The sequence below is a fragment of the Hyperolius riggenbachi genome, chromosome 11 (assembly GCF_040937935.1).
Source record: "Hyperolius riggenbachi isolate aHypRig1 chromosome 11, aHypRig1.pri, whole genome shotgun sequence".
Lineage (NCBI taxonomy): Eukaryota > Metazoa > Chordata > Amphibia > Anura > Hyperoliidae > Hyperolius > Hyperolius riggenbachi.
This window is the reverse complement of record NC_090656.1, coordinates 206862661-206880741: the sequence shown is the minus strand read 5'-3', so window position 1 is coordinate 206880741 and position 18081 is coordinate 206862661. Positions and strand designations below refer to the sequence as shown.

At 47.0% G+C, this 18081-nt stretch overlaps 1 protein-coding gene across 2 annotated transcripts in view; it reads right to left on the bottom strand.

Annotated features, from left to right (window-relative positions):
• The window catches only part of LOC137538938 (uncharacterized), a 194529-nt gene extending 179904 nt beyond the window's left edge, over positions 1-14625 (bottom strand). For both annotated transcript variants that reach the window (XM_068261377.1, XM_068261378.1), the window contains exon 1: positions 14468-14625. In XM_068261377.1, coding sequence (XP_068117478.1) covers positions 14468-14540 — 73 coding nt within the window. In that variant the 5' untranslated portion in view covers positions 14541-14625. The remainder of the gene's footprint in view (positions 1-14467) is intronic.
• Positions 14626-18081: the final 3456 nt, after the last annotated feature.

Sequence of the window (18081 nt, the reverse complement as noted above, 5' to 3'; positions counted from 1 at the left end):
CGGCGCTGGGTCACGTGCGGCGCCGGTCACGTGACTTGGGGGCGGGACTTTCTGAGCCTCCGATCCGCTTCCGCTTCCTCCGCTCAGACCATCCCAGGAAAGGCTGTGCGAGCAGCATGATCCCACGCACTCAAACTAGCGTGCGCAGCCCAGGGGATCATCCAAGCCGCGGCTCCTGCAATCTAGCATGGGTGGCCAGCCCTCCCCGACATCTAGCGTCCTGTGGACAGGAAGACAACTGAGGGGGTAAGAGCATGAGGGGTTTATATATGTTCTGCCTGCCTAACCAATTATGCAAATCTTTTTTATCTAGTTCCTGTCCAGTGTAGTTTGGATGGAGACAAGTCTCAGGGTTGCTGTCCTGAGACGTTCTGGGAAAAATGCTGGTTGCATATAATATACTGTAAATAATGTTTTAGAGCAAAGTTGAAATGCAGGGTTATATTCCGCTTTAAACACACCGCTTGTGAGTGCAATACTTTTATTAATCATTAAAGTCGATAGTTTTACACTATTTTAGTCTATTTTAGCTTGTAGTGTATCTTGCGGAAGCTATAGTGGAACGTGAGCTGCTGAGGATCCAAAACCCCCCAATGCTGTCATTCTAACCTCCGAATACTTTGGAGGGCGCTTGGGTGAGTGCGGGCACTTTGGGGGGGGTCCCATCAATGGTGGTTTAATGTGTAAGGTGAGGGAGGATAGCACGTGAAAAGGTGTTTGAGAAAACCTAATTTTTGCAGTTATAAACTATATATGTTCTATTTTCTTTCTTTGCATATGACGTGAATCTTGGCTTATACAAATTGGAGCTGCTGATATGGTGTGAACCCTGCTCGGGACTGATTTTAGACATATATGCTCAAAAAGGCTGCTGCTGCGCGCTCCCACGGCCGATCGCGTCCTGTGCCGCCGCCCGTTAGCCTGGAGATCAATGAATGGGAACGCATTGATCTAAGTCCCCGTTACAAAGACCGACAGCTTCAATTAGAAGCCGCGGTATCGCTGACCTAAAAAAGAAAAAAAGTTTCACGTCCTCCCTATGCTTCCTGGAAGCGAGAGCGCTCGCTTACAGGAAGAAAAAACAAAACAAAACTAAATCTACATACATTTTTTAAAATAAATTCAAAAATCACATTTAAAATTAACCGTTAACTTCCCACACTCCCAAAAAATACCCAAATAAAATGTTTTATTAAAAAAAAAATTACAATTAAAAAACAAAACACATAAATTGTTACCTAATGGTCTGAACTTTAAAATGCATGTCCAGAGGGTATAATACTATCATTTGTTTAAATGATAAGCTTGTTATTAGTGATGGACACAAAGCTGAAAAAATGCACCTTTATTTCCAAATATTAGCGCCATACATTGTGATAGGAACATAATTTAAATGGTGTAATAACCAGGACAAATGGGCAAATAAAATACCTGGGTTTTACTTATGGTAGCATGTATTATTTTAAAGCTATACTGGCCAAAATCTAGCAAAATGTACCACCCAAAGAAAGCCTAATTGGTGGTGGAAAAAAAACAATATATAGATCACCAATATCATTTTCCGTCAAAAAATTACTTGCTGGTTGAATAAAAGTAATTCTAAGTCAAAATTTGACAGGGGTATGACTAATTATGGGCAGCACGGTTTATAGATAAGAGAGGTTGAGATGCCATCTTATGGTGAAAAGAGGTATTAACTGTGTGATGTTAAATGAAGGCTGTGCATCAAAACAGAATGACAAAATTAGATATAAGAATTTTCTATAAAGCAGTACAGCTTAACATCACAGCTCAGATCCTTTGGTTTCATTGTTTTAAGATTAAAAAGCCATTAGGTATTGAGTTTGTACAAGTCTCATATTTCGTTTTGTCCTCTCCAATTGTTTTTTCAGTTAATCTATAATCAGAGGGATCATAGTTATGGCGTTAAAAAGATTTGGTATGGATTCATAGTTTTCTCCCTTCCTTACCTTATGCAAGTGTGCGGACAGTCTACGCTTGAACTCTCTTTCAGTCTTTCCAACTTATGGAAGACTGCATGTGCACTCAAGTAGCTATTCAACTTATAAGCTATTACAGTTATAAAATGTATCAATTTTGAATTCTTGGCCAGTCATTTTGCTAGTAAAAGTCTCCTAGCGTTGGTAGTGCAGTGTCTGCAGTCGAAACATCTCTTACATGTAAAAAAAAAAAAAGTTCATGTCCAAAAATGTTTTGCTTTTTTTTTTTTTTGCATCGGTACCCAAACTTCCTGCACTGTTCGTAAGGTGATTCTGCAGGTTTGGTGCCCTCCTGGGGTTCAGCAGTTAGTAAGGGGTTTCCGGTCTTGATCCAGCCATAACAAAGTTTCTTTATTAGTCTTTTAAAGTGTACCTGAGATGTAATTACCGTATTTTTCGGACTATAAGACGCACTTTTTCTCCCCCAAAAGTGGGGGGAAAAAGTGGGTGCGTCTTATAGTACGAATGTGCATCCATGTGACCCCCCCAGAAGGAAGTGCAGGGGCAGACTAGAGTGCACTCACTTACTCATTCCCGGCTCTGAGTGCTGCATCTGCCTATTTCACCTTCCCTGCAGGCAAGTGATGATCACAGGCTTTGTCCCCGCTGATGGTATCAGCCGACATGCTGCATAGGTGGCTCTGGCACAAGCCTGGTCTTTTTCTGTGTCTGCGTAAGCCACTGTCCGCCTCATCCATATAATCTTCACCACTGCTGGTGGCTGACATTGGAGCAGTGCATCTGTGCACCGGCTCTCTCTGGTAGTTTTATCCCGCTGTATGTCCGCATATCATCCGTGGGCCCCCCTCGCTGCAGATTCACGAATGGGAACATCACGTCCACCCTCTTCTCTCTTCTAGACCATTATCCAATCAGGCGGGGGGCGCTGTCCCTTACCGCCAATCACAGCCACCCTCTGCCGCCTTTCCTCTCCTGATTGGCCGCAATGGGTGATTGAGTGCACTCTAGTCTGCCCCTGCACTTCCTTCTGGGGGGACACATGGATGCACATTGTCAGGGAACAGAGGACACAGGATGGACAGAGGACAGGGGTACGGACAGCAGACACAAGGGGTGTAGACAGGTGGCACAAGGGGATGGACAGGTGACACAGGGGGACAGATAGAGGACACAGTATGAACAAATGTCATAGGGGGTATGGTCAGCAGACACAGGTGGCACAGACAAGTGACACAGGGGGACAGAGGACATGGTAAGGACAGAGGTCACAGGGGCTATAGACAGAGGACACAGGTGGACATAATAATTGTAGGGAAAGGGTCTACAAGACACCCCTGCACTGTAGATGCACCAGGTTTAGCATATATTTTTTTCCTGGATTTTGCCCTCCAAACCTAGGTGCGTCTTATAGTCCAGTGTGTCTTATAGTCCGAAAAATACGGGTAGTTGCTGTATTAATACTTACCTGGGGCCTCCTTCAGCCCCATGAAGTGTGTGTGCTCCCTTGCCATCCTTTCCATTCTTTAAATATTACTACTGGTAATCTGGCCAGGTAAGGTGATCAGTGGGTGATTACAGGGGGGGGGGGGGGGAATAGATGTACACAGTACACAGGGGGGGGTCTGGGGAGGATCTGAGGGTGTGGGGGTGTGATCAGGAGCCCCCAGGGGGCAGTTTAGGACCTAATCTAAAACATAGCGTTGACAGATAGTGACAGGGGGTGATTGATGGGTGATTGGGTGCAAACAGTGATCTGAGGTGTTGATCAGGGGGGGGTCTGAGGGGTGCAGTGGACGATCAGGGGGCGGGGGGCAGGATCACTGTGTGTGTGTGTGTGTGTGTGTGTGTGTGTGTGTGTGTGTGTGTGTGTGTGTGTGTGTGTGTGTGTGTGTGTGTGTGTGCTTACATACACAGCTGCCTCCTGCCCTGGTGGTCCCTCGATCATTGGGTCCACCAGGGCAGAAGGCAGCCTGTATAATACGCTTTGTATACATTACAAAGCGTATTATACGCTTACTATGCAGCAGATCGGAGGTTAACAACTCACCTGCGCTGCTAATTGGCCGGCGTGTTGCCGTCTCGGGTGGGCGGAGCCTAATGCATCACTGTGCGCGATCCCCAGCAATTCAGTCCCCCAGGTACCGAAGCCTATCGGCGTTACGCGGTCCTGGGGGTGCCACTTTGCCGACGCCCATAGGTAGTGGGCGGTCGGCAAGTGGTTAAACACCTTCGCCTCAATTCACTAAGCATTACCACATTTGCTAATGCATAAAACCAGGGCTGTGGAGTCGGAGTCGAGGAGTCTGAGTAATTTTGGGCACCCGGAGTTGGAGTCGGAGTCATGGTTTCAGAAACTGTGGAGTCGGAGTCAGGAGTCGCATGATTTTTGTACAAAATCCACAGCCCTGTTAAGTATTAGACTAAGGAGTGGGCGGTCGGCAAGTGGTTAAACACCTTCGCCTCAATTCACTAAGCATTACCACATTTGCTAATGCATAAAACCAGGGCTGTGGAGTCGGAGTCGAGGAGTCTGAGCAATTTTGGGTACCCGGAGTCGGAGTCATGGTTTCAGAAACTGAGGCGTCGGAGTTGGAAGATTTTTGTACTGACTCCACAGCCCTGCATAAAACAGCTGAGTTTACCAATCACCTTGCCAAATGCCAACTCAGTGAAGCTATTACCTGAATTAAGAGTCAAATTACCGACTAGTAAGGTAAATCATCTTGTGCAGTAAATACCTCAAGAAATTGCAATTCACAAAGATTAAAGCATTCAGTAACTCAAGCTAAAGTGTTTGGTATTTATCTCCAGCTCTAACCAGCCGGTAACTCACACTCTCCATGCGGTAATATTGACAGATGTAGCAGACAGCCAATAGGGAGAGCCACAAAGCCCTGCATCTCACCCCATTTGGTCCAATACTCTGGATGGCAGAACTGCAGAACGGCAGAGCAGGAGAAAGAGCCATTTATCCTCTTAGCATACTGTATCTGTATACTGGTATACAGAAGAGCTCCATCTAGTGGCTCCATGAACATCTAAAGCAGTGCTGTCCAACTGGCGGCCCGCGGGCCGCATCCGGCCCGCCAGGCCACCTGCTGCGGCCCGCTCGTCTCCCTGGGATGCAGGCATGGCTTGCGCTATGGGCGCCATGCCTGCTCCCTCTTATTGTGTCCCCGCATGGCCCTTCCGGTGTCCCCGCTGGCCTCTCCTATGTCCCCCTGCTGCCGCTGCCTCTCCTATGTCCCCCCGCTGCCGCTGCCTCACAGATCAGACCTCACAGATCGCGGCGACTGATGTAAACAGAGGGCGCATGGTACCCGCACGGAGTACGTCACATGCGGAAGTGAATCATTAGTCACTTCCGCATGTGACGTTCTGCCGCGCGGGTGTCATGCGTGCGCTCTGCTTGCTTCAGTCGCCGCGATCTGTGAGGTCTGATCTGTGAGGCAGCAGCGGCATCGTCAGCGGGGACACCGGAGAGGCCAGCGGGGACACCGGAGAGGCCAGCGGGGACACCGGAGAGGCCAGCGGGGACACCGGAGAGGCCAGCGGGGACACAGGAGAGGCCAGCGGGGACACAGGAGAGGCCAGCCCCAGAGGTAACGGGCTCGCTACTGGTGGGGGCACCTGTCACTAGCTGGGGGGGCTCCTGTCACTATCTAACTGGGGGGGCTCCTGTCACTATCTAACTGGGGGGGCACCTGTCACTATCTAACTGGGGGGGCACCTGTCACTATCTAACTGGGGGGGCACCTGTCACTATCTAACTGGGGGGGCACCTGTCACTATCTAACTGGGGGGGCACCTGTCACTATCTAACTGGGGGGGCACCTGTCACTATCTAACTGGGGGGCACCTGTCACTATCTAACTGGGGGGGCACCTGTCACTAGCTGGGGGGGCTCCTGTCACTATCTAACTGGGGGGGCACCTGTCACTATCTAACTGGGGGGCACCTGTCACTATCTAACTGGGGGGGCACCTGTCACTATCTAACTGGGGGGCACCTGTCACTATCTAAGTGGGGGGCACCTGTCACTATCTAAGTGGGGGGCACCTGTCACTATCTAAGTGGGGGGCACCTGTCACTAAAGGGGCATTCTGCTTATTTATGTGAAATGCTGTCTATTTATGTGCCTCATGACTGCTGAATTTGTCTTGTTGGGGGCCTCATGATTTGTTGGGGGCATCACGATTGCTAAATTTGTCTTGTTGGGGGCCTCAAGATTGCTGAATGTGTCTTGTTGGGGGCCTCATGATTTTTTGGGGGCCTCATGATTGCTAAATTTGTCTTGTTGGGGGCATCATGATTGCTGAATTTGTCTTGTTGGGGGCCTCATGATTTGTTGGGGGCCTCATGATTGCTGAATTTGTCTTGTTGGGGGTCACATGATTGCGAACTGTGAGACTATGGAAAAGCTGAATCGTCATCATGAGACAATAGCATTAAACCTACTTTTTTAGCTTTTTAAAACGGAAAATAAAACTGGGAGGTTCTAAAAAAAAAACCCACATTTTTCAGGAGTAGGATGGATGAAATTGTTTATCTTCACAGTTTATTTTCAACTTGGATTTTCCATAATGTTCATGTATGAGTTAAAACGTTTGTATGTAGTTTAAATTGCTGTTGCCACTTTGCGATAAGTGACTTTTGGGTTGCAGTTTGGACACTCGGCCTCCAAAAGGTTCACCACCACTATCCTAATCTAATGTCCCACATTGCTAAGTTCATGTAAATTTGTCTCCACCCGTGGCCACACCCGCATTCTGGTCCATGGCCACACCCATTTTTCGGGAACCCTCGTGTTTTCAACTTCACCATTATTTTAAATTGCATTTTGTGAAAAGTGCTGCCAATCTAATTATCCTTTACTTGCATTTTTTCCGGGGGGGGGGGGGGGGGGGGGGGGGGTTGCGGCTCTAGCAAGAACCTTCGGCCCTCCACCATGGGGTCTGAAAAAAAAATGGCCCTCCATGCCCATGAAGTTGGACAGCACTGATCTAAAGGAATGCCGGGAATGCACTGGTCAGAAAAACCCTGACTCACGCACACCAGTTGTGGGAAGACTCACAGCTTCCTGCCTGAACCTCCACAGCATGTGAGACTTTACCAAGCAGGGCTTAGTGAAAGGAAGCATGTTTCTTTGTTAAATTACTGAGCGTCTACCGCATGCGGGAGATCTTAGTGAAATAAAAAAAAAAAAAAAAAAAGAAGAAGTGTACAATACTGAATGCGATATTTAACCAACCGAAATTATTTTACTGAACTGCCCTTAGTGAATTGAGGCCCTTGTCTATATCAAAAGTACGGTTTTTTAAAAATTCAAATATAACCATGGTCAAAACTGTGTACAATGAGCTGCTCTGTACATCACTGTGGATTAAGATGCAATAGTAGAAAGTCAGGTACAAGCACTTTCAAAGCAAGGAGCATCCATAAACACTGAGCAACAGGGACCCAGAATAAATGAAATCACGGTGAGGTGCTACATGTGCCAGCATACCAACAGATGAAACCTTTTCAAGATGCCCACTCTGTAGCTCTGACCGGTTTTGGCTCTATGCCGTCATCTGAGGTTGCCAGAGAATAATCTAAAAAGGGGAATTTATAGGATCTTACCTAAAAATGAAAATAGTCTGGTTTTGCCCAAAGATCATGTGAACTAGTGCTGCGGTCATAGGAATGCATTAGTGATCACTGAACTGTGTGCATAAACCTTGAATGAAGGAAAACTGGATAGAGGGGAGAGTAAACATTGAGTGGAAGAGGTAGCAGGCTTCAGTTACAGAAGCTACCTTGCAAGGGGATGTGTGTGTATTGGGGGGAGGGAGCTGGCTGTTCCGTTTCCTAGCCCCCTTATACCAATGCTCCCCATTGGTATAAGGCATGTGTAGTTAAATGGGGAAGGTCTTATTTGAACTTCATATTTAATAGTAAGAGACCCCTCAAATGTCCATTGTATTTATACAGGTAGTCCCTAACTTATGAACAACCTGTCGATAAGAACAAGCTGAAAATGTGACATTAGATTGTGTGGGAGCAAGTAAAAAAAATTAAAAAATTGTCAACACATTTTTGAGAAAGTCGATTTAAAAAAATTGAAAAAAAAAAAAAAACTTTTTCAACTACAGTTGGGGGAGGGGGTTCAGAGGCAGAGGTAGCACAGAGGGAAAAACTGAGGGCACAGGGGGACACAGGTGACACATTGGAAGGCAGAGGTGGCACAGAGGGGGACACTGAGGGCACAGGGGGACACAGGTGACACATTGGAAGGCAGAGGTGGCACAGAGGGGGACACTGAGGGCACAGGGGGACACAGGTGACACATTGGAAGGCAGAGGTGGCACAGAGGGGGACACTGAGGGCACAGGGGGACACAGGTGACACATTGGAAGGCAGAGGTGAGACAGAGGGGGACACTGGAGGCACAGGAGGGCATAAAGGGGGAAGTACTGGGGACAGAGGTAGCAGTGTTTCAACTTATGGACAGATTCAGGTTCGGCCCCTATCTTGTTCGTTACCTAGGATTTCCTGTTTAGTGCTGATGTATTCTGCAGCGCTTCACACAGTATATAGTCACCAACTGTCTCAATCTTATCTCAATCATAGTCTTATGTCCATCATAGTCTAAGACCAATTTTTGAGGGACTGTCAATTAACTTACAGTATCTATATGTTTTTGGGACATGGAAGTCCATAGGGAACACCCACACAAGTAAGGGGAGAATATACAAACTTGATGCAAGTCAAGTGGACACAGAGTGTGACGGCACTACCAATTATTTGGGATCATATATTGGAAAAATAAGACAAGCCACATAATTACTGCGTGCTCAGGAGCAAACTAACAGTCACAAACCTTAAAGAGGAACTGTAGTGAAAATGATCTTTAATACAATTCTTTTTTTTTTTTTTTTTACAATAATTAATATTTATATATTATTTAGTCAGTGTTTTCCCATTGTAAAATCCTTCCTCTCTCTGATTTACATTGTGAAATTTATCACTGGTGGTGACATCTTTAGTTCTGCCAGGTGATCTGTACGGAATGTTCGTTACTGAGAGTTCTATGCACAGAAGGAGATATGGCAGATATGAATTGGCAGTTGGAAAAAGTTGTTATTTCCCACAATGCAACGAGGTTCGCAGACAGCAAATTGTCAGGACCATGGTCATGCCCTCACACTGTGGGAGGGGTTTCACTACAATTTTAGACATACAGACCCCCCTGATGATCTGTTAGAGAAAATATTTCTTGTGGGAAAGGGGGCATCTGCTACTGACTTGATGAAGTTCAATCCTGGGTTAACGTTCCTCTTTAAAGGACACCTAAAGTGAGAGGGATATGGAGGGTGTCATATTATTTCCTATTAACCCATTGAGGACCAAAGGCTTACACCGCCCTAGTGACCAGGCTATTTTTTTACAATTCAGGCCACTGCAGCTTTAACAGTTTATAGCAGGGTCGTACAACTTAGCAGCAAAATTAATCCTGCCTCCTTTTCTTGCCACCAACAGAGCTTTCTGTTGGTGGCATCCAATTCCTGCTGCAAGGTTTAGTTATTTTTTTAATCATTATTGTTAATTTTTTTAATAATAAAAAAGGTATATTTTCTTGCCTCAGGTTCCCTTTAAAGCACAGATTCCAGAATTGTCTGATTGTTTATTAGTGTGCTGTCAAACTTCAGAGCCATGCAAGGCCATGCAAAGACTATATGTACACACTGCGAATAGGCTTCATAAAGTTGACATACCATTTGGTTTAGCTTCAGAAGAAGTGCAAAACGGTCATCAGGTACATCCAACCTAGCATCATGGGCAGGGAGAAGGGTGAAGAAGAGAAATTTGCATGACAGCAACGATTAGTTACAAGGACAATATGACCCACTTCCCAAAGCAGAAGGCCACAGTTAGCAGCTGCAGCATGCTGTCCACATCTGCACCCAGAGGTAAGGAAAAAAAGCTGCATGTTCAAGACTACCCATGTTTTGACGTTCCCATCTGTCTGGGCATTCGTTGCTCTTTCAGGAGCTGACAAAACTGTCATCATTAAAGCCTTGGACATGTATGAGGACTGCTGCCTGCAGGGATTGAGACTCAATCCCTCTGGCGACAGTTCCGGGCCGAGCGATGGGGGGGGGGGGAGAGAGAGCGATATGCGGAAAACAACTAAAGCAGCCCATACACTCAGCCGATTTTCTGGCCGACCGATCGATCCCGATCGATCGATTGCAAATCGGTTGGCCAATCGACCGATCGACGGCCGATTTCGATCGATTTCGATGGATTTCCATCGAACTTGCAGGGTGGAAAATTTAGGTCGATCTGATGAGATTGCTTATCAGTTTGCATTGGCCTTAATGGAAATCTGATGGCAAAAAAATGCCATCAGATCGAATTTCAATAGATTTCAAACTGAAATCTATTGGAATTCTATCCTGGTAAAAAATGTTCTAAAAACGCATCAGATAGATCATCAGATGCATTTCTTATCTATCTGCTGCCAATCTGACGAGTGTATGGGCACCTTAAGCTTGAGGTGTTAAGAGTAGAACAATAGCCTCAGCCTGCAATTGGGACAAGATGATCCAGCAATGTTAGATTCTCAGCCAAAAACCATCTAGTGTGAGAATGAGGTCTGAGGTCTATATAGCAAGGAAAAACAGGTCAGCCCAGAGTCCATCCTTTGGCTTTACACTCAATGACTGTGAAATCAGCAGAACTGATAAATACCTTGGTCTGGAAATCAACCAATCAGAAAGCTTTAAGTCAGCCATGGAGGCCCTAAAAGCCAAAGCATGCCAAACATTCTATGCCATCAGGAAAGCACTGTAGCACCTCAAACCACCAGTAAAGGTCTGGCTGAAAGTATTTGACAGTGTCATCACCCCAACCATCCGAGTAGCTCAAACAATGCCTGCCGAGCTAATCTAGGTAGATTCCCATTACTGCTTGAGATACAGAAGAGAGTGTTGTCCTTCTGGGCCCACCTACAGTACAGCAGCCCTGACTCACCCCACTACAAAGTCATGTTGCACAATGAAGACCAAGAAAAGCCGTGTGCACTGAAAGTCGTGGTCAGCTCTATACTCCCTCCAACCCCCGGCCCACAGGTCATAACAAGAGTCCAGATAAAACACACCGCAGCCAAGAGCAAAGAGGACTATGTGGAAAAACAAGACAATATACTCCGTACAGCACTGCGGAAGATGTAAGCGCTATATGAATACGAAATAATAACAATCATAAAAAATGGAGGAGTGAATTAAAACACAAAAGCTAACCATAGATCAGTCTTTACAGAGAGAATATAAAATGGCCCCATATCTGGAAAAGCTACAAACTCTAAAGAGAGGAAAATCCTGAGTGTAAGAAACGTTGCTTTATTGCCCTGGTCTATCTCCTTTGCTCACAACCTCGAAATCGAGTCTGGAGGAAAAACGTTTTAAACGTTTATTTAGGAAAGGGTTCTTTACAGTAAGAGTAATTAAGATGTGGAATGCATTGCCACAGAATGTAGTTTATAGGGGGCTTAGATGCTGTCCTTGCATTGAAAGACATCCATGGCTACAATTACTAGGTAATGCCCAGTGGTGTTGATCCAGGGATTTTATCTGATTGCCACCTGGAGTCAGGAAGGAATTTTTGTATCCCTTTTGGAGCTAATTGGACCATGCCTTGTAAGGGTTTTTCGGCTTCCTCTGGATCAACAGGGATATGTGAGGGAGCAGGCTGGAATTGTACTTTATTTTCTGGATGAACTTGATGGACGTATGTCTTTTTTCAACCCAGATAACTATGTAACCCAGGCATGCGCAAATTCCTGAACTGACTTCTACAGAAGGTTTATATTCATTTAAGGCCCGTTTCCACTACATACAAATGCGCAGCGTTTTCCAGCTTCCGAGCTGGACGGGTAAGCGCTGACTATTCTGTACCATAGCATGCTGTGCAGATTGCATGCCAGCGGAATTCTGGACAGCATGATGCAGTTTCCCGCAGCATGCAAGGCACGGCTAGAGTGATTTGGATGTGTACTGGTATCTCTGCAAGTGCCGGCCCATGCTGTTAAAGAGAATCTGTACTCTAAAATGCTTACGATAAAAAAGCATACCATTCTATTCACTATGTTCTCCTGGGCCGCTCTGTGCTGTTTCAGTGACTCCCTGCTGTAATCCTGGCTTGTATTTGCCAGTTTTAGGCAGTGTTTACAAACAAAAGACATGGCTTCTAACCAGCTTGTGATAGGCTGAGTGGAGCTTAGTCTGTGACTCACACAGAGCATGCAGGGGGCGTGGAGAGGGTGTGTATAGCTTCTATCCTATCACAAGCAGATCAGCACATTCCTGCCTGAGCCGACAAAGACAACATAGGAGAGAAAATTAGATCATATAACAGATATAATACAGCCACTGTGCATCTAGGAAAGGCTGCAGTAAGACAGACCACATTAGAACATGTATAGGAACTTATAGGATAGAAGAAATAAGGCTGAAAATTGTGTTACAGAGTCTCTTTAAGAAACAAGGGCAGGCTTAATATTACATTTTAATGCCTGGTTCAGGTACCCTTTGAAATCAGCTAGCTGAAAGGTTATCACACACCAAAGGAGATAGACCAGGGTAATAAAGCAACGTTTATTACAGTAAAGCCCCTGTTATCCAGAGTTCAACCAACCGGAAGTCTCAAGCAACCAGCCTCACAGCACGCTTACAGAGTTTCAAGGCTGTGTGTGTGCAAGGCATTGTCAAGAGCAGGTTTCTGGGGCTCCCCCAAGGCTTCCTTGCTTCCTTCCTCTCCGTCCTCACTGAAGCCTTCAGAGATTTTTTTATTTATTCTGCCAACTAGCGCACGATGGCACCGCCATTCACAGCTACAGAGAAAAATCAAAGCCCTGGCTTCAGTCTCCCTGCAGGCATCTTGCCTACACACTGAAGACTGCTCCTTCTCTTTACAGAGGCCACCAGGACACTGGCCACCAGCAAGCCTGAAGGTGAATGTATGTACAGTATATAGATTGGGAGTATAGTACAATATTAGCTAAGCATATTATTAACACTGAGTCTCGACCAACCAGAAAGCACACTAATCCAGCATAGCCAATCCAGATAACAGGGTATTTGCAGCATTACTAAACACAAAAACTAAGTCTGTTAATAAAAAAATCAATTAAAAAAAAAATCAATGTATCAATCAGGGAATTCACCCCGTCAGCTGCTTTCGTGCAACCAATGAGTGCTTACCAGTGCTCGGCACAGACGGTGCAGAGGCATCCATCGCATTGAGTGTGGCTGCACTTAGATGCAACATGATGTAATTTTCAACTGCCGAGTAACAGCCCTGCAAGTTCTGACACTCAGAGTTACAAATGCTGCATTAACGTAAACCTGAGAAATTTGTAACAAAATGATTTATACTTACTTAGGGCTTCCTTCAGCTTCCTTTGCTCCGTTACCTCCCTCCGTGTCAGTGCAGTCTACTCCGTTCTTCCGCTGTGGATTCCCGCAATCCAGCCGAGCTGTGGGCTACACATGTGCCCACATTGCGCTCCTGCTACCAGGAGCATTCTGAACAAGCATAGTTTCTGTCTTAATGAACTACGCAGAACACTCAAAACCACAGGAGCGAGATTGGGGTCCGCATGCAGAACGGATGGAACGGACGCACGGCATAGCAATGAAAGCCTATGCGTCCGTTCACATGCGTCCGTTTCGCCGGACCGGATCCGGACCGGAGCGGATCCGGACTCCGGCGTCCGTTCCAACATGCGCTATTTTTTGGTCCGGCTCCTCCGGCAGCCGTATCCGGGGCGGAGCCGGACTGCACCATCCGGCCAATACAAACCAATGAGAACCGGAGAGCGCACAACACACTGGCTAAAAATCCGGATGTTCTACCCCACTTCCTATGCGTACTGTAGCGGCGATTTTGGATGGGGACACATGGGCAAGCATTTTGGAGTGGAGCAGCAGTGACTTTAAACGAGCTGGAGATGTTGGCAGTATGTCGGAGGTGGAGGTGAGTGCTAAACAGCGGAGGGCCTGATTCCACAGGTCCACCTTCTGCTGACCTCCCAGACCCCAACATTTTTATTCAGTTTCTAGTATCTTTTGCCAAACGGATCCGGATCGCATCCTGATGAACACCTGATGCAACCTGACCGGATCCGGATCGGATCCGGATCAGAACCGTACGGTTCCGATCCGGATCCGGTCCGGATCCGGTCAGGTCATCCGGACTGTTTGGCAGAGAACCGCAAGTGTGAACCGGCCCTAATATGGTACAGAAACTGATTTTCTCTCTCTCTTCCAAACCTTAAACAACCAATTAAAAATAAATACACAGTGATTTTTCTGTATGTATGCAGTAACTGCTATGGGGGTACTTAAAAACAAAGTGTTTCGCGATAGTCCTTTAAACTGCAAAGAGGACTCATCATTTCAGGCACACGTGAAAGTGTTACTGCATGCATTCATCATAATAGTGATAGGGAAGACACTTACCAGCTCCAGCTAGTGCTAAAACCAGAAGGCAGATTGTTTTAAAGACTCTCATCATGGGAAAATTCGGGCTCATTCTTCTGTTTACATAGACTCCGGAAAAAAAAAACTTTCACTTCCTAAGTAAGTAACTTCCTAGTTCTGGTTCACGGCGCACACAGCTTGCTGGGTCACTAAATCACTTCCGGGATAACTGAGCAGCAGAGGCAGGCGGAGACTGCTGCTGGTAACAGAGAGAGGAAAACAGGCTGTTCACTCCTGCATGTATTCTGTGTATTATACAGCAAGGGCTACACAAACATTGAGCATATTGTGGGTACTGTAGCACTATATTCTGGCTGCTGGTATCAGGAACCTAGCACTGCACCTAGACAGTGTTAACTATTTCCTCACTCAGTGTGTGCAGATTTAAATCAGTTTCTGGTTTAATTTTTTTACAGTTTGCCTGGTAACTCCTTTAAAGGGAACCTAAACTGAGAGGGATATGGATTTGTTTCCTTTTCAACAATACCAGTTGCTTGGCACTCCTGATGATCTCTACTGCTCTTTTGCTGCAGTAGTGGCAGAATCACATACCTGAAAGAAGCATGCAGCTCCAGTCTGACTTCAGTCAGAGCACCTGATCTGCATGCTTGTTGAGGGACTGTGGCTTAAAGTCAGGGGTGAGCCTGGGGTGCCTGGCACCTGGGTGCAAGATTTTCTCTGGCGCCTATGGGAGTGGTTAAATTAACCGCGCCCAACCACATAACCACACCCATGTCCTGCCTAATCACACCCACACCTTTACCCACCTCTTTACGCATGCATGTGATACCCCATTCCTACCCCTCTTCCATGGGCTTGCTCCTGGCTGGCTTTGGCTTCCTGCGAGTCTGCTAGTCTCTGGACTGACTCAGGCTGAGAGGCTCTGCTAGTGCAACGCAGTCACACACTGCGTATTTATGGCTGCCTGCGGCCACCCTACTCTCGCTCGCTGATGTTGGCTCCTCCCCCCTGCCAAGCCCAAGGTGGGCTGCCTGTATCTTTCCCGTTGCGCCACACAGCCTGCCAGTGTTGCCAACCTTTCACGTTATTTTTTACTGACAAATACCTAAAAATTTACTGACAAAAGATTATTTTTACTGACAAAACTTCCCCACTAAATGCACATAAGAGACAGCTTTTCCCCATGTAAATGCACATAACAAGAAACAGCTTTTCCCCATGTAAATGCACATAACAAGAGACAGCTTTTCCCCATGTAAATGCACATAACAAGAGACCGCTTTTCACCAGTAAATGCACATAACAAGAGACCGCTTTTCACCAGTAAATGCACATAACAAGAGACCGCTTTTCACCAGTAAATGCACATAACAAGAGACTGCTTTTCACCAGTAAATGCACATAACAAGAGACTGCTTTTCACCAGCAAATGCACGTAACAAGAGACTGCTTTTCACCAGTAAATGCACATAACAAGAGACTGCTTTTCACCAGTAAATGCACATAATAAGAGACCGCTTTTCACTAGTAAATGCACATAACAAGAGACCGCTTTTCACCAGTAAATGCACATAACAAGAGACTGCTTTTCACCAGCAAATGCACGTAACAAGAGACAGCTTTTCACCAGCAAATGCACATAATAAGAGACAGATTTTCACCAGTAAATGCACATAATGACAAACAGCCAGTGTCCCCAGAATATATAGCCAGGGATATATGTGCCCAGTATATGTAGGCAGGGGTATATGTCCCCAGTATATGTAGGCAGGTGTATATGTCCCAGCATATGTAGGCAGGTGTATATGTCCCAGCATATGAAGGCAGGGGTATATGTCCCAGCATATGTAGGCAGGGGTATATGTGCCCAGCATATGTAGGCAGGGGTATATGTGCCCAGCATATGTAGGCAGGGGTATATGTGCCCAGCATATGTAGGCAGGGGTATATGTGCCCAGCATATGTAGGCAGGGGTATATGTGCCCAGCATATGTAGGCAGGGGTATATGTGCCCCGCATATGTAGGCAGGGGGTATATGTGCCCAGCATATGTAGGCAGGGGGTATATGTGCCCAGTATATGTAGCCAGGGGGTATATGTGCCCAGTCTATGTAGCCAGGGGGTATATGTGCCCAGTCTATGTAGCCAGGGGGTATATGTGTCTAGTCTATGTAGCCAGGGGGTATATGTGTCCAGTCTATGTAGCCAGGGGGTATATGTGCCCAGCATATGTAGCCAGGGGGTATATGTGCCCAGTCTATGTAGCCAGGGGGTATATGTGCCCAGTCTATGTAGCCAGGGGGTATATGGGGTATATGTGCCCAGTCTATGTAGCCAGGGGGTATATGTGCCCAGTCTATGTAGCCAGGGGGTATATGTGCCCAGTCTATGTAGCCAGGGGGTATATGTGCCCAGTCTATGTAGCCAGGGGGTATATGTGCCCAGTCTATGTAGCCAGGGGGTATATGTGCCCAGTCTATGTAGCCAGGGGGTATATGAGCCCAGTCTATGTAGCCAGGGGGTATATGTGCCCAGTCTATGTAGCCAGGGGGTATATGTGCCCAGTCTATGTAGCCAGGGGGTATATGTGCCCAGTCTATGTAGCCAGGGGGTATATGTGCCCAGTCTATGTAGCCAGGGGGTATATGTGCCCAGTCTATGTAGCCAGGGGGTATATGTGCCCAGTCTATGTAGCCAGGGGGTATATGTGCCCAGTCTATGTAGCCAGGGGGTATATGTGCCCAGTCTATGTAGCCAGGGGGTATAGGGTCCCCGTTTAGGTAGTTAGTGACAGGAGCGCCCCCCCTCTCCTCCCCTCTCTCCTCTAGCCGCTGCCGCCGCCGCTCCCTCCTCACCTTGCAGCAGCTTCAGACCTCAATTAGCGGGCTACCTGACCAGTAAGAGGGCGCCGGACGCACCCGCTCTATATGCGGAAGTGATGTCACTTCCGCATATCAGTTCGGCGTGCTAGGTCCGAGTGCCCGCCCGCCTGATCGAGGTCTGACGCGGCGGCGGCTAGAGGGAGGGAGCTTCGGCCACAGGGAGAGAGCGGCGTCCGGGCGGCGCCTCTCAGAGGCAGGCGCCTGGGTGCCTTGCACCCGCAGAACCCGCCCAGGCTCGGCCCTGCTTAAAGTATTAGAGACACAGGATCAGCTGGAGAGTCAGGCAACTGGTTTTATTTTAAAAGGAAAAATCCATATCCTTTTCAGTTTAGGTTCCCTTTAAAGGATACATGAGGTGAATTAAATCAGTGTAGCTTTACTTACCTGGGGTTCCATCAGCCCCTTGAAGTCCCCCCCCCCCCCCCCCCCAAGTCTGTGTCCCTTGCTGCTGTTCCTTTGTCACCCAGCTTCTGTGCATGCAGCCAAATGTGCCTCTTGCAGTTGCACTCCTGTAGCCAGGAGCATTCCTTGCAGAACACTTTTGGCCACGGGAGCATGACCCGGAGCAGCGCACCCGCGCATCTGCAGAAGCTGCCATTGCCGCCGGTACGGAGGGGGCAACAACACCGCGGCAAAGTACACAGAGACTTTTAGGGGCTGAAGGAACCCCAGGTACCAACCTCTTTCACGTTCAAAATAAACAGAAGATAGAAATTTGGACTGGAATGGGTTAAACCTGAACTCAATCTA